Source organism: Passer montanus, unplaced genomic scaffold, assembly GCF_014805655.1.
Source record: "Passer montanus isolate IOZ18808 unplaced genomic scaffold, ASM1480565v1 scaffold45, whole genome shotgun sequence".
NCBI lineage: Eukaryota > Metazoa > Chordata > Aves > Passeriformes > Passeridae > Passer > Passer montanus.
In genome coordinates this window covers 5,653,848-5,670,844 of record NW_024369373.1, presented here as the reverse complement: position 1 = coordinate 5,670,844, position 16,997 = coordinate 5,653,848, and the positions used below count along the sequence as shown (strand labels likewise).

The window sequence follows — 16,997 nt, the reverse complement described above, 5'->3', positions numbered from 1 at the left end:
TGTCCTTTGGGGCCGTCTCTGCTGTTAATGAATGGGATTACTAATGATGCTGTGGGCACCCTGGCATGCTCTTTGGTCTGTTCTATCTGCAAGCCACATGGAAAACTACAGCCTGAAAGTATAGCCAGCTGACTCCTGCCTTTGCTTGCCTTTCATTTGGTTTGTTGTTTTTTTTTTCAAGTTCTGGGATTACCGTCAGCCTCGGAAATACCTCAATATCCTTCCCTGCCAGGTTCCTGTCTGGAAGGCAAGATACACGGTCAGTGAGAAACTCCCACCAGTTCCACTTGTGCTCTGAGAAGAATGCACCAAGAGACATTAAATAAAGAACTGCCATAGGGTTTCTCACCAGTTCTTCTCTCACCAGTGGACATTAATAAGTTGATTTTAAAAATCTTTCTTGGTGCCTAAAAGGCGTAGAAAAGCAGTGTCCACAGTGGGGGCATTCAGGAGAAGGAGTGAGCGAGCACCCACCCAAGTGAAGCTAAGGCTCTTAATATCAGTCATAATCCCCAGAGGTCTGATTGTGGCCTGAAGCCAGTGCTGTGCCTTGAATCTTGATCCCCTTTCCCTGTCGAAGCAGCAAGGGATGTAGGACTGGATTCCATGTTCCTCTGAGCATTGTGACCCTGAGGAGCTGCTGGGGCTCAGTCCCCAGGTAGCAGTTCTTGCAGCTCCAGGTAGATTGCAGTAAGGATTCCAGTGAAAAGTCAGTGGTGAAATCCCTCCAGCCTCACAGATGAAAAGTGAGGAAGCAGCAGAAAGAAATTATTCGTCTTAAGTGAGCTGCATTGTGTATCTCAGTGTACATCTTACCCCTTGAAACACAGTGTTTTTGCACAGCAATTAACATGCACCTTCCCAGCTGTTGACCTGGTTCTGTTTTGTGCTGAGCTCATTTAAAACTTTTGCATTTGTGTTGGTGGGAATAGGGAAAAATGAGAGTATGATAATAGCAGCATGGGAACATAACTCTCCCTGGCTAACTGGAAGGGTGTTTCTCTCTAAGCCTTTCAGCAATGGACTGGTGACAGTGATGGTCCCCCAGCTCCGTCGGGAAAACAGTCTCCTCCTCTGGAATGTCTTTGACCTGAACACGCCTGTCCACACTTTCGTAGGACATGATGATGTGGTGCTGGAGTTCCAGTGGAGGAAGCAGAAAGAAGGTGAGTTCAGGGTTGAATGTGCTCTCCTTACACTGTGGCTGTCAGCTAACCAGGGGTGTGGAGACCTGGCTCCTGATTGCAATGCTGTTGCTTTTTGACTCTTGCCTTTCCTTGAAGTAGCTCCTGCCCACCTTCCTGCCCCCCACTGCCTCCCTCAAACTACAGCTGTTCTGTACTGGTTTTATGACAGTGCTTACAGAAACACTGCCTTGTTTCCATGCTAACAAAGCAAATCTACCAAATGCTGAGTGGGTCCGTGGTGACTTTCATTGTTTCCACTCTCCTGGGAGTCTCTTTTTAAATTAATCTTTCAGAATAAATGGTGCAAATTATTAGATAGGTGCATGAGTGCAGGCACCCTTTCCCTACTCAGAGCTGCAGGCTAACGAGTTAACCCCTCATAGCATGGCCTGGATCAGCAGCCTCCAGCATATCCCAGACCACAGACCCACCAAGCACACCTTATTTGTCTGCTGCAAGGCAAGGGAAGAATAACATGGGATAGGGAGTCTGCTGTTAGAGTTCAGTCCTGACTAAATTTTCTAGTGTAAGCAGCTAAGAATAAGAGATTCCATACCAGAGGTTGCATAACTACACAGAGCACAGCTTTGTTTCCAGCACCTCAGCTGCCACTGACAGAATGTGCATGTCTGGCTTTGGTGTTGCTTGTGCTGCAGCTTTGCAGTGCTGTGTGAAAGTGTTGGTCCAGTCCTTTCCCACCAGCTGCTGGGGCCATTCAGTTAAGCCACCTCCTCCTCCATAACTTGATTTTCCTCTTTCAAAAAGAGGAGAGCAATGGAGAACTGTGTTAGGATCTGGAGGCACAGGCTAAGATAGTTTGTGAATGAACATTGAAACAGGCTTGAGCTACAGTTGGTTGTCTTAGCTGCTTTAATACATACATAGCCGGGGTTGGATTTCTTGCTTGTCTCAAGCAACATAAATCAATCACACAAACATTCCAAGTCTGCTTCAGTGTGGAGACAACCAAGATAGCACAAATTTCCTTCCATAAAGTCTGTTGTGCTGTGTTTAGACAGGCCCTGTGCCTCAGCAGAGGGGTGTAGGAAGCAGCTGTGCAGCAGCAAATTCTTAAGTATAGCAGCTGTTTGACGAGGGAAACATAAAACTGTATCACAAGACCTAAACATGGACATAAATAGGTCTGTGTACCTCTGCCTGTTGATAGATAGTGGTTAGATCTATTTCCTTACAACCTGAACTTGGCATCATCCAGCTCTTTCAGAAGCAAGAAGAGGAAGGGCAGAACTACCTTGTCATTGCTTAGAAATGTTTTAAAACATCTACCTCTTGAAACAGATTTGATTAACTAAAATATATTTTCACTTTACAATTATAGTTGAGAAACATTTTTTTTTACTATACTATTTATTCTATTTAAATAAACGTTGTGGGTCTTGTTTATTCTGGTTGTGTCACATTCATTATACTTGGTGGTTTTGGCTTGTAAATCACATTCTGTTTAGAGGTGTGGTGACTGTGGTGTGGGGAGGCACAAAGGCTGATGTACCTGCGTCAATTTGAGGCCGAAAAGGACTTGCTCTGCCCTTCAGTTTAGTGCCTTATCCATTGGATGTGCCTGCTGGCTTGTTTGAATCTGTTTACACTGACCACAAGGCTGAGCTAGTCTCTGTTTTCTGTGGGGTCTCTGATTGTTTCTGTCCTCTTTAGGCTCTAAGGATTACCAGCTGGTTACGTGGTCCCGGGATCAGACCCTGCGCATGTGGCGCATTGACTCTCAGCTGCAGAGGGTACGTGGACGCTCTGGTTCTTGAACTGCAGACACTTTTCTTACAGGCTGGATTCACCTCCCCTTCCTTGCACTCTGGTATCATAGAGCTGCAGACACAGAAACCATCTGTTGTTTCACTTTCCTCTTCAACTCCAGCCCAAAAACATCCCCAAGGAGACCTGTGATGGGTCTTCTCTTTTGAGCCTGTGTCTCAAAAGTTTTGGTGGCTGTGCAAGGCTGCTTTGTGGTCTAACATTAAGGGCAGAAGTTTGTTTGGAGAAGGTGGAGGGCAGCTACTACCTGCATTGCCTCTGAAATGCCACAAGACTCTATTTCTTGGCAGTTTAGGTGCCAGGTAGGGATTGTGCCCTCCTCTACCTCCCATTGTGTCCACTGCCTCTAAGGCTGGGGCGGGTGGTGTGAGTGTGTGGATCTGCAGCAGTTACAGATTCTGATGCAATTACTGGAACTGCTGTGCTGGCTCGTACCAGAGGTTTATATGGCCACAGTGGGCCACATGGCCCTGTCACATCTTCAGCTGATGTCTTGGGAGAGGATAAGGAGGCAGACATGGAGTGATGTTTCTCTCAAATGCCCTGTCAGGCTCCTGCTGTTTGCAACTTAGAGGCTCGTTGAGTCTGGCATCTTTGTATTTGATAGAGCTTGATGAGTGTCACTTCCACAGACTTGTTCTTTTTTTTCTTGGACCCAAGTAAATTTTTGTCACCTTAAACATCAAACAACAAGGAGTTTCATGGCTTTTCTGCATGTTGTGTGGAAAACTGGCTCATTTGTTTATTTTGCCACATAATTTCATTCAATTCAAGATTAAATGAGCCATATTCTCTGTGTTACTCATGATTCTGTAGGCCTCCATCATATCCTTCTCAGCTGCCTCCTTTTTCAAGTCAAAAGTTCTTGATTTAATTCATCCTATGTACTAGAACTTTGATTGTCCTTTTGCCTTTCACGACCCTTTTTCAGTTCTAGTATATACCTTGGGGATGGGGATCTGAGCTTTGTTCTTTCCAAAGAATTCTCAGTACTCAGTTTAGTTTGTAAATTGTTTGGCATAATTCCATGAAATGATCAGCTTAGTCTTGCTTCTACATCTTGTTCCCTCAGCTTGAACTTTCAGCTTGTAATTTTTCCCAATGTATGTTGCTTTGTATTTATCTGAGCCTAAGTTCATCTTTCATTTTAATACAGTTGCTCTTGTAAGGTCCTTCTGTGATTGTTTGCAGTCAGCCACACTTGTTACTGCCCTGAAAAACTTGGTGGCATCAGCAAACCTGGTCATGTCGCTATTCACCTCCTATTCCAGGTTTTTAATGAATATGTTGAGAAGCATGTGTCCCTGCACAGATCCTGCAGGAGTCCTGCAGGTCTGTAACAAACTTTCTCTGTGAAAAATGACCCTTTTCTCCTACCTGATATATTTGTGAACATTTGATTTCTTTCCTGTCTTTAAATCAATTGTTCATTCACATCAGAGCCTTTATTTTTCCTCTACTGGCTCCCACTCTTTTGTCCTTGTCTTTGTCTGGATCAAACTACACACATGATGGCATGTTGCTGGTGACCAATGCTGTAATTTGCTACATCATACTGTTACCCTTTCTCTTCCCTTCATCTTCCCAGTTTTCTTGTGCTGAATTTCAAATCCAGGGTTTTATAGTCTCATTTTGATACAGGACCTAGAACTATAGGACCCCACGTATGTACCTGGGTCTCTAGATCCTACTGGAGTGTAAATATCAAATGCAGAAAGTCTGCTGCTATTAAATTTGATCTAAAATTAAACACGTTTTAACAAATTAATTCAAGGAATTGAAGTAATATCAGTTTTAGTTTTGACTAAAGGTAAACCTCTATTTCTTAGACTGGCCCTGTCAATTAAGTGGCTTTTTAAGTAAGCAGGAGATTTGGCCAGGCTGTCTGAGGTACCAGAGTTGAGAGTGCTGGAAGGTGAAAGATGACCTGTCTTTGTCACAGGAACAATGCAGTCTTAGTCATGACTGTTGGGTGGATAGACCCACCTTGCAAATCCATCTGCCTGGAGAAGTGAGTTCTTTAGTGGTGGCTCTTCCCACAGCTTGGATTCTGTTGTGCAGCACGTGGGTGTGTTTGTTCTTTTCAGCTCTGTGCTAATGATATCCTGGATGGAGTTGAGGACCTCATTGATGGGATTTCTCATCTGCCAGAGCCAGACAAGACCCTTCACCCCCAGGACACGGAGCCCCAGCATAACTCTGGACATGGGGATGAGGAAGGTGAGAGGAGTGATGGCTTGTGGAACCTCAAACACCAGCATCTTTGGGTTGGGAAGAAGATACATCTTGGGATAAGAAAACATAGGCAAAGCACAACCTGCCACTGTTTCAAAGGTTAATGGATTCCTCATCAGGGAGGAGGAAAAACACTAGGGGTTCCTCAGGATGGTCTTCCCAAGTTTTTTCTCTTCTAACACAATGTTTCTAGCTGTAAAATGAAGCTCTTCCTTGTCATGATTTTCATTTAATTGCATGCTCTTTAGGTTGTAGTTGTGGCTTGCTGCCAAAGGTAAGGCAATCAGAAAATAATTCTGCCTTTTAAGAAGATAGATTAGTTTAAGCTGAGAGATGAGCCTTCAGAAGAGGGAGTGTGTGAGTGAGGCACTCTGACACAAGCTGCTTACATCACACCTGGTACCTAAACATTTCTGCTGGGGTCACTGTGTGAACTGATCTAACAAGGAGGTGTTTGCTGGTGTCTTCACCAGAAGTAGATACAGAGACAGGTCATGAATTTTTGGTCATGTATTGATGGAAGGTTGCTGAAGGCTGACAGAGCAGAGGTGGGAGGGATAGTATCTCTGGCTTCTGATATATGGAGGGGTGGATGGGAGACACTTTGACAGAAAGTATTTGTTTGTCCCTACAGAAAAGAAGGCATGCAAGGAAGAAACATGAAGGAGGCTTAGTGTGGTTAAGGCTCTGGCCAGGTTAAACATTCAGGGTTAGTGTTTGAGCACTGTAAGTACAAGAATAGGTGATGGCATCACATGGTGATATGCATGGAAAAAAGGTATCTAAAGGGATTTCTACAGCTACACTGAGGAAGACTTCGGTGCACCAATGTCTTTATATCAGTTTAAATTCACAGGGTTTAAATTCACAGCTCCTTTCAGTGTTGCAGCTGTGCCACAATGGATGCCCATGTGATGGGTTTTTGGAGAAGCAATTTGGTTCTCCCTTTGGCTTGCCAATAAACTGCAGAGAAGGGGAGAAAGTGATCTAATGTCTGTCCTTTGAATAAAGGAGCAGCTGTGAGGTCCCTTAGTGAATGCATCTCTTCCTAACTGGAAGTTTCTTGCTCAGCAATTGCCAGTGAAGTTCCTCTCTGCCTCCTGTCCTGTGTGGCAACAGAACAAGTTTCTGAAAGACATTAGAACTTCTCTCTATGTCAGTGTTTTATAAGATGATAGAAAAAGCCCCAGATACCTGTGCTCCCCATGAGCAGTGCTTCTTGGGCAGCACAACTTCTCTTGCTCCAGATGGGAGCATTCTCATTCTGGCTGCCTGACCTCTCTTTTTTCCACAAGTGAGAGTTAACTCTTCCACTGTCCCTGATGATGCACATCCAAACACTCCATGTGGGTACTGTGTGGGTCTGGTTTCCATGTGGTTTCTTCTTTGGTTCAGCCTGATATGGTTTCCCCATGGCCAAAGGGAATGAATATGGCTTTTCTGTAGCAGGATGGATTTTGCTGCAAATAACAGGACTGCAGGATTAACACACAAGCAAATCCCTAGGTAGGAATTTCAGTCCTTTCTAGCCAAAAAGCTATTGTGGACTGTTGATGTTTCACCCTGGGGGTGGCTGCATTTCAGCTGCAGACAAAGCCTCCATGTTACATTAGTAAAGCACTTTGGGGGATCTTTTGAAGAGATCAGCACTCTGCAGGTGAACGAGAGAGCCCCAGCTGTGCCTTTGCTGCACAGCTCTTGCTGCTGCTTATGGAGGAGCTTTAGGAATCTGTACAAACGCGTGGCTTTGGAGGATTAAAAACTAATTGGAAGGGAATGGGAGGAGAAGACAAAGGGAGGGTACTGCCCATACTGGGAACCTCAGAGATGGCTTTTCAGTAAGCTATGTGGTATCTTGAGCTAGAAATAATTATCTTCCCTGAGAGCCACTGATCTTCCTTTAATCTCCTTTTCAGCTCTCTTTTCTGGAATATATCTCAGTGCTGTAATAGAATTGCAAACAAGAGTGATTGGCTAAGCATCCTACCTATCCAAATCCAGCAACCCATTGGGTAGTGGTAATACCAGATATTTGTCCCTGCGCCAAAGTCAGTAACTTCTAGGCAAATGCCTGTAAAAGGTCAACTTTTTGCATTTCTTTTCATTTGTTTGTTTTGCTGGGAATAGTCTGTGCAATGTGCTATTCCAAGTGTGAGAATGACAGCTGAAAAATCAGGACTTCCCTTCTGTCCTTGGAACCATCATAATAAAATATATTTGGCCTTCTTAAGAAGTGGTGCTACTGCAAAATGCCCTTATGGAGCTGCACAGCAAGAAGCAAGGCAAAATTTCAGCAGAGACCAATTCTTCTCAAACTCAGTGAAGTTTGTTATCTTAACTTAATTCTTTGTGTCCTGCAGCGCTTGCCTGGCTGTTTAAATGTGTTCTGGCCTTCAGGGGTTATTGTCCTCCTAAAAACTGCTGGAATTGGAGAGTTAGACACAGTATTTTGATGAGTCTTTAAAGGCTGTTAAAGCACTAGAGTGCTTTGCAACATTAATTGCAAATGGCTGCTGCAAATGAATTAAGCTTCTATTAGGACCAGAAATACTCCCTGCTCTCTCACAAAGCATTGTTATGCTTTGGAAGCTTTCCCTGAAAGTCAGGAATGGTGAGGTGTTAGTCCCAAAGACCAGAGCTCCTCCTGGAGACTGCTAGGGCTGCAGTTCTTTCTTGCTGAACTGAGGCACTCCAGCCAATCATGACTCTAGCAGCACTCTGTAGGGAGGAAAAAGGGTCTCACATGAGAAGAGAAGGACCATTTAGGACTGTACAAAGTACAGGCACGTTCTGTAACCTTCCTGAGAACCTGTGTGCAGACAGCTTTGGTTTTTTGAAGAGAAGGGTCAGAAACTTGCCTCCAAACAACAGCTGAGACCATCCAGCTCAGGTCTTTGCCAGATAAAACTCATACCTCCATGTGTCAGAAGAGCAGAGGAAAACCTGCTACTTTGGCTGCCTCCTGACATTATGTGAAGTACTCTGCCTGTTATAGCTTGTCTCAACTTGTTTTCCATCTTTCCTGTCAGCCTTAAAAGAAGATTTCCTGAATGATCCCCTGGTGGGAAAGAAAACAGACCAACTGGGGCTTCCTCAAACACTGCAGCAGGAGTTTTCACTGATCAATGTGCAGATCCGAAATGTCAATGTGGAGGTACAGAGTTTCCTTTTGCTGGCTTGTTGGGGGGGATGTGGGCAGGCTGGCTTATTGGAGCCTTTAGAGAGAAACCTTCTTTGCTGCAGTGACTGCTCTCTGTAAACAAGTTTTATTTTGAGCTGTCGAGATCCTCTTGGCCAGGGGTAGTAAGAAAGAGGATAATCGCAGGCAGTGGTATGAGAGAAATATTTCAGCACAGCAAGTACACTGGCTGATCTTGAGGAAGCTGGGTGGTGTTTTGTTCTCTGCCTAGACTGTGGAGTGGAAGGTGACTTGTTCCATGCAGTTGATCTCATTTCAACTGGTTCTGAATCTGCTGAGCTCTGTCCCTCAGCTTTGCCCCCTTCCTTGCACTCCAAACTCTCCTCTGTGTGTGGAAGCTGACTGGAGGCACAGCACTGAACTGGGCTGGGAGGCTGGAGGCAGCTGCCTGTCTCCTTTCCCCACCCCTGTGGTTTCACAGCTCGTGGGTGATCCTGATGTAGTTTTCTGAGACAGTGGTGCAGGATGTTAGAAGGTGCCTGTTACTGCTTCCCTGGGCCAGGAGCTCTCCATCGCCAAGTGAAGTGGGCTGGGGTGCAGTGGCTGTTGGGAACAGAGTCCTTTTCTTGGTGCTACTTGGGCTGGCCACTGTCTCTGGATGCTGCAATGTCAGTCTGCTGGTGTGAGCTGAGCCTGTCCCCCTCTGCCTGGGGCTTTTTCTGTCCCTGTGTTCCTTGCCCTTGAGAACAGCATGACTTCTTATGTGCAGAGGAATCAGTCCCTCAGCATGAATTTAAGCCGCTATAAGTGTAAAAGTCCTGGGAGATCTAACTAAGAACCAACTGCTTTTCCTCACAGATGGATGCCGTGAGTCGCAGCTGTACGGTGTCGGTGCACTGCGGCAACCACAGAGTCAGGATGCTGGTGATGTTCCCTGTCCAGTATCCCAATAATGCTGCACCCTCCTTCCAGTTCATCAACCCAACCTCCATCACAGCTTCCATGAAGGCAAAGCTGCTGAAGGTGTGTGAGGAGCAGAGAGTGTCTTTATAAATGTACAAATGATGGATACTTGACATCTGGATTTCCGAGATATAACTAAACATCAGACTTTGCTGAAGACATACCACAGGTCATGTTGAACTGGTAAATTGTGAAGCCCATAGAATGAGGTTTTTGTTGGTGCTGCAGCCCAGTGTTTGCCTTTTTCCACTGCTTCTTTATTGCTGTTGTGTTCCAGTGTGATGTGTATTGCCTGAGGATCCCTAACATCCTTTTCCTCATGCAGTTGCCCTCATCCCAATAACAGACAAAATGATCAGCTAAGCATACAGCTGCAGAATGATACTATTTTTGAGCTAGGATGTTGCTTACTGCTCTACTACACAAGCTGCTTTAAAAAATGAGGGGATTTTTTTACACAGGCCCTGCTAATTCAGACAAGGTGTTTGATCATCTGGTGTAGCAAATCCTATTGCTAATAAAATCCTTTCCCCAGCAGCACATTGATGGATCAGTTTGGGTTTCTTCCTGGAAAAAACCTGATTCAGTTTGCCACAAACTGGTATGAAACATATGGGCTGCAGTAATATTGAAGCCTAAATCCTGGCTCAGTGTGCTGCTAGGTGAACCTCAGTGCTCTGATCAAAGCACACAGCCATTCCTCAGAGCAGACAGCACACCAGTGGCTCCAGTGGACGTTAGAGGATGTCTGTGACCTGTTCAGGTCCTGGCATCTAAGCTGCTCTACAGACAAAAAGGATGTGGGCAAAATATGTAGGTAACTGTGAATAAAGCTGTGTCTTGTATGTATTGCAGATACTGAAAGACACTTCCCTGCAGAAAGTGAAGCGGAACCAGAGCTGCCTGGAGCCTTGCCTGCGTCAGCTGGTCTCCTGGCTGGAGTCTGTCGTGGTACGGAGAGCTGCGTGGGCTCTCTGCCCTAGTTTGTTGTCTTTTCCCATATCCCACACTTCTGACTCTGCAGTGAGAGTCTGGCCTCGTTAGATGTGTAAATAGACCCCTGTGACTGGCCATTACATTTGTGTGAGCACTTCTGGTTAATGTTGAAGAAAGCTGGGCGGATGATTAGATGTGTTTTGTTTCCACAAATGAGGCCCTGAAGGTTTGCTTTGGGGAACTCTGATATCCAGGTTACCAGGAGTGACTGGAGATTGGAGAATCTTAGTGGTATGTGGTAGCTTCCCAGCTCAGAATATATTTCACTGACTGCCAGGGCATGGTTATCATCTGTGAGAGAAGGTAGGAGGCCTCAGATTGTTGATGGAGTCATTCTTGTCTGAAAGGCAGTGGCAGATGTCTTCACCTCCTCAGTTCAAAGTCAAAGATCCTTCTAGTCCTATTCTAGGGTTTTTGTTTTCTTCCCTGAAAAAACCCAAACTGTGAAAATCTGTTTTTTTCTGCAGCCTTCTGCTGAGGTTTTGTAGGGATGATACTGCAGATAAATCCAAGTCCCACTCTGCTCTTAGCTGCAAGATCTGTGATACCTACTCAGCATCCCAGTGTCAGGTATTAGGTCTTTGTGTGGGTGAAGTGTACTGGAGTGGGTGTTTTTAGCATTCAGGAAAAGATTGGAGAGTCTCCTCGGGTTTCTTTTCTCAGAGGTTTTGTTTATTCATAACAAATAAAGGACTGGGGTTTTTTTTACATGTGAAGACTTATTCTGCTTGGTTTCAGCAGTAATATTGTAAGAGTGGGAACTTTCTCTGCTATGTGGAAATCTGATGACTTGAGGCACCACTGCTTTCAAAGAATTCTTTTAGACCAAAGTTGTAGTATTTATCCAAATAAATGCAGATTTCTGCTAAAACTCCTGTGGATAGTCCTGAGGTTCCCCAGTAATTCACTCCACCCACCTTCCTCATTTGAAGACTCCCAGCCTGTGTTTGACACCCCACAGTTGTGTGGTATTCCCACTTAAGGAGATTTTGTGCATCATTGAGGTATCATGTTCAGCTCAACTAGCTGCCTTGAGCATCATATCCAGAGTTTGAAGGTCAGATTTTCTGTATAGTTTCCTCCTGTTCCTCCCCAAGTTAAGCTCTGCATTTCAACATGGTTATGGTGGGAGAGAAGTCTCTGGACAGGCAGCCAGAGAAGCTTTTTCCTCAAAGGCAAATGTGCCTGCAAGTGCCTCTGCAGCTGAAGCAGTAAGTGTGCTCTGAGCTTGGTCTGTTCTGGCTCATAGAGCACCTCCTGTGAGGCTGCTTGGCACTGCCACGTCCAATCTGGCAGGATTTCTCTCCTGTGGCAGCAGGAGTGTGACCTTAGGTAACTTCTGTTTCAGAACCAAGAGGACAGCACGTCCAGCAATCCCTACGCTCTGTCCAACTCCGTGACGCCCCCCTTGCCCACATTTGCCCGTGTCTCCAATGCCTATGGCTCCTACCAGGACTCAAACATCCCCTTTCCACGGACCTCTGGAGCCAGGTTCTGTGGTGCAGGTCAGCCCTGTCACTGATACATTGAAACAGGTACCTGGGGAATGGTCCTTTTAGAGGTCTTGGGGAACGCTTACCTCTTAAGATGAGGCTTTGGTTATTGCTATGCAAGGGGTAAGGAATGGTGTTAAAGTAGTGATGCTGTGGTAAATTTAGAGATGAGGCTAATTAGCAACTGTTTGCATTTGGGGTTGCATGTGGGGCTTTAGGATTTGGAAATGCAGGGCTAGCTGAAGAGATAACCTTTGGCTTGTGGCATGCCAGAGGCATTGACAGATCTATTTTTATAGAACACTGGGAATAGCTGCTTTCCTTGCCTAGTTCTCTGCTACCAGCATCACATTACTGGGTCTATTCTGGCACTCAGTCTTCACAAAATTCCTGTGATTTGGGGTTGAATTTACACCTTGCTGAAACCATATTCATATTAATAACCACTCTTTTCTCATTCTACACTCTTCCACTTGTCCAAAATAGCTTTCCCAAGGTCATTAAGAAACTTCCCCGAAATGGGAGATGGGGTACAATCACATCCAGGTTTCCAGGAGACCACATAGAGGGTAAAGCTCATTAAAAACCAGGTTAAGATCTGAGTAAGAGCTGTTAAGTTTCACTGAGCTGTTTCAGATGCACACATGCCTTCTCTGGACCTGACTGCATCCCCGTGTGAGCATGTTTTGAAAGCTGCTTTCCATACAGGCCTCCCTGAATTCCCAAGTAAAAGAAAAACAGAATAGTATTGCATTGAATAGGCCCAGTAAAGCCTGCTAAATCCTGAAATGCTGGCAAGAGTAGGTGGCTGAAGACACTTGAGAGGCTAACAAATGGGATAAGGCTTGTGAGAGAATGTTTTGGAGTTGGCTTCAGACGTCTGGGGCTCTCCTGTTGAGGAAGAGAGTTGTAGAAGCTGCAGTGGTTTCTCTGCATTGCCAAACATCACCTCACTTACCTCTGGAGTGACAGTGCTTGGCAAGTTCTGGTGGAGAGTTAAAACATAAGCATACATTTGCTTCTTTTAATTTCCTGTCTTTTCTCTAACAGCTATAAGCCACTTGAAATTGTGTTTTTGAGGGAAACATCTCAAAACCCCCATGCTTTGTAGTGGATTTGCGTTGAGATAAAGTCTGCTTTTAGTTTATAATTACTAAGGGTGGTGGATAAAAACCAAGCCCATTGCCTCTGATACAGGGAAATCTGGTCATTTAAGCTGAACCACCTCTGAGTAATCTCCTCCTTGTTGCATGATCTTTGTGCCATGTCCTGTCTCTTCAGGGTACCTGGTGTATTTCACGAGACCCATGACCATGCACCGCGCTGTGTCCCCGATGGAGCCCACACCCAGGTGAGTGCCCTGTGTGGAGTTTGAGGTGTGCTGCTGTCATGGGCAGGAAAGCAGGAAAACACCAGGTCCTGCATTGGATCTAGTCCCCTCCAGTGTTAGCTGTACCCTCAGAGCAGAGCACCTGGCCCTTACACCACAGCACCTCAGCAGAGACTTCTTTCCAGACAGTGGCACCATGGGTTAGTGGAGATGTCAGTGTGAACTGCAGGACGTTTTGGTGGGAAAAGGCCCTGGAAGTGCATTCCCTTTCTTCCAGGTCTCTGTCAGCTTTATCAGCATACCACAGTGGCCTCATTACTCCCATGAAGATCCGCACGGAGACTCCGGGCAACCTGCGCTTGTACAGCGGGAGCCCAACGCGCAGCGAGAAGGAGCAGGTCTCCATTAGCTCCTTCTACTACAAAGAAAGGGTAAGTACCACACCAAAACTGCTCCCAACACTTCAGCTCTCATGATCTGCTTTCCTTTCATTTAGCATTGCTAGTAACAAAAGCTTTGTATTCCTCTCAAAAAGACATTTTTTACAGGCAGCTCTGTCAAATGGATTTACCTGCTGTTAGTAACTTCTTTACCAATCCTCTCTAGCATTTGATCTGCTTATTTTGATGTTTCTGTATGCTGACCATCACAGTTCCCTTCAGTGCATTATGCTGTCTCCCTTTGCATTATGTAGGGTTAAAATCTCACCCTTTAAGCAGTTGTAGTCTTCAGATAGGTACATGTAGGCAGCTCTTGCTGTTCTGCCTGATACATATAACTGCAGAGGGTTGTGACTCTCTGCAGCTTACTGCCAACCTCTCCTGGACTATAGGATGTGGTTGGTTATTTCTATTTCAGGTGTCTCTTTCAGGGATATGTGCCCCTTTTTTTATAAAAACAGAAATTATTTCTACATGATTCTCTGAAGACCTTCCAACCCACATAATTCTGGTTTAGGTGCAGATTTTGCTGTTGTTCCTGTTTACAAGGCTTTGGGGAAGAGTGGGATTGTTTCCTTCTGGGACATGGTGGGTGAGGAAGACCTGTTGTAATTGTAGGATGGCTGCAGGGTAGTTGTAAAGCAGCTGTGAGGGCCTGATGTGCCTGGAGTAGATGCTGTGGGAGCAGTAAGCCAAGCAGAGTGTTAGAAACAAACTGTGCTTCAGCAGGGGGTGAAGTGGCTTGCAAAAATGCAGTAAGCTTCCACTGGGAGCCAGAATCTGGGGCATTGAGTACTTTGTTCACTGTCCCTGCAGAGGACATGAACCTGTTGCAGCAGTGAAGAGATTCCAGGTAACCCAGGGAAAGCCAAAAGTTGACTGCATTCTGCTGGCAGAAGAGTTTGGGACCTTGTGTCCCAGGAGCAGAGGAAGTCAAAGCTTTGAACACCCATCCTTCCTGGGCACTGAGACAAGTCTTCTTTTTGTGGTGGTGCTGGGTGTGACAGCCACCCCTGTCTCTGGGGCTGTGTCCTGCTTACATGATGGCATTACACCTCCCAGCTGTGGGAGAGCCCCTGTCCCCAGTGCAAGTTCTGCTTCCATACTGACCCCAGAAGACTCTGAGTCCCTATCCTGGTTTTTTTCCCCCACACAAGCTTCTTTTTTTTTTTTTTAAATTAAAAGAGAAAATGGTGCTGCCTGGAATTATAGAATAGAATTATAGCCTGTCCTAGTCTTTGTGGGAGAGTTTATTTAAAGAGCTACCTCTGTCCTCTGCAGCAGGCTTGTCCCCAACACACAGCCTCTCTAAGATGACAGACAAGGCTAAAAATAACATGTGGAACCAGCTTGGTGCAATTTCATGTGACCTGTCTCCCCAGCCTTATATTGATGGCAACAAGATTTTTGTCACAGGGTAAAAGAATTCAGGAGAACAAAGCATGTGTGCAGCCATGTCTGCTGAAAGCCAAGGGAAATTCCTGTGTTCCCCTTCCCCTGCCGAGCTATCTCCTTGCATGCTGGAATAAATGTAAGAACCCTAGCAGGGAACTGGTTCAAATGTTTTTGCAGATGAAATAGTATTAAAAAAAAAAAAAACAAACGAAAAGCCTGTATCTCCCTTCAGCAAAGGTTTTCTGATTCTTCGGGAGTTGATGTCATGGCCTCTGTTAGATCAATGCTACATATTTTTGTTATTTCATTGTGATGGTTTTAAAAAGCCCAGACTCTGAGTTTAGTTAACTCCTTGCTCTGAAGCTTGGATTTTATGTTTGCATTAAATAAAAGTTGATATTTTGTGCATTAAACTGTGATATCAGACAAATTCATCCCCAAAACTGAATTTATCAGCCATAACCAAGTATTTCAATCCAGTGTAGCAACCACTGGCATCCACTATCATTAGCAAACAAATGGAATTTGCCCATTGCTAGACAGGAAATTGTCATGTTCCCATAAAGGCAGGGGAGCTGCTGATTCCAGCAGAGAGCTCCTTAGTAAGCCAGAATGAAACTAAATCTGGCACTGAGCCTTTCTGTGCTCATTTAAATACATGTATATATATATATATATGCATACACACACACGTCTATATATATACCTTTCTCACTTTTTATTCACACATGCACACTCCTCCTTTCTTCCTCCCTCTTTTTCACTCCTGAAAAAAAACCCCACTGAAGAGCAGTAGTCAGCAGAAAGGAGGAGCTTTATCTGTACCATGGCAATGTCAGTGTTTTGAACCTGAGTGTCTCTTAAAGAAGGTGCCATGGAGTTCTTTTTCTCTCCTGCAGTTAGAGGGTCATGCCAGTGGGGACCTGGGGGCTGCTCAGCCTTGCTGTACCTGGGTATGGTGACAGGGGTGTCCTTATGCTTCCCATCAGGGAACTGAGCTTAGTTTTGCTGCTTTTCCACTATTCTGAATTTCCTTCAACTAACCCTTTTCTCCTTCTCTGTGGGGCCTGCTGGAGGAACCTGTAGCACATGGCTGCAGCCTTGTCCTCTCTTTTTCCATGGGGCCCTGCAGCCAGCCTTGGCTTCCTGGCTGTAGGGCTCTCCCAGCAGTGAGATGCAAAGGGATGTAGAGGCTGAAGCCATGGTTGATGGTCCTCACTGTCTGTCATCAACTGAAAACAGATGCAAAGTACATTGTACCTGACCCAAATATCCCCTTTTATTGTGTTGACTCCTAGAAATCTGTATACAAAACTTTTTTTCAAGTGAGTGTACACTAATGTGCTTTGAAAGACTCCATTTGCTGTTGCTGTAATACTGTGTTGAGTACCTACTGCAGTATCTTCAAGTTCCTAATGAAAGCCTACTTTGGAGCTATTTGGCATAGTCAGTCAGTGAATTTGATTGCTCACTCAATCTGAATGAGTTTCTCAACCCATTATGACAATACCCACATGGCCCTGCCAAGTAGCAGTGTCTCTACATCCCTTCTAATATCCTGACATATGGTTTTTATTGTTTAAAATGAAAGTGAACAGTTACAGCAGGTTCCAGTGAATGAAGTTCTGGAGGATGCTGGATGTTAAAGGGAATCTGAGTAAGCAGGAGTGTCTGTTTAGCTTCCTGCAGATATCTGTGCCTGGCGATATCAGACAAATTCATCCCCAAAACTGAATTTATCAGCCATAACCAAGTATTTCAATCCAGTGTAGCAACCACTGGCATCCACTATCAGTAGCAAACAAATGGAATTTGCCCATTGCTAGACAGGAAATTGTCATGTTCCCATAAAGGCAGGGGAGCTGCTGATTCCAGCAGAGAGCTCCTTAGTAAGCCAGAATGAAACTAAATCTGGCACTGAGCCTTTCTGTGCTCATTTAAATACATGTATATATATATATATATGCATACACACACACACACATCTATATATATATCTTTCTCACTTTTTATTCACACATGCACACTCCTCCT

At 45.0% G+C, this 16,997-nt stretch overlaps 1 protein-coding gene across 4 annotated transcripts in view; it reads left to right on the top strand.

Annotated features, from left to right (window-relative positions):
- The window catches only part of WDR59 (WD repeat domain 59), a 50,405-nt gene that overhangs the window by 15,807 nt on the left and 17,601 nt on the right, over positions 1-16,997 (top strand). For 2 of the 4 annotated variants that reach the window (XM_039721370.1, XM_039721371.1), the window contains exons 9-18: positions 182-259; positions 1,010-1,166; positions 2,859-2,938; positions 5,060-5,192; positions 8,237-8,361; positions 9,205-9,369; positions 10,165-10,260; positions 11,654-11,810; positions 13,080-13,149; positions 13,406-13,559. In XM_039721370.1, coding sequence (XP_039577304.1) covers positions 182-259; positions 1,010-1,166; positions 2,859-2,938; positions 5,060-5,192; positions 8,237-8,361; positions 9,205-9,369; positions 10,165-10,260; positions 11,654-11,810; positions 13,080-13,149; positions 13,406-13,559 — 1,215 coding nt within the window. Of the gene's footprint in view, positions 1-181; positions 260-1,009; positions 1,167-2,858; positions 2,939-5,059; positions 5,193-8,236; positions 8,362-9,204; positions 9,493-10,164; positions 10,261-11,653; positions 11,841-13,079; positions 13,150-13,405; positions 13,560-16,997 lie in introns of those variants that run through there. The other 2 variants (XR_005628909.1, XR_005628910.1) reach the window with 2 other exon arrangements.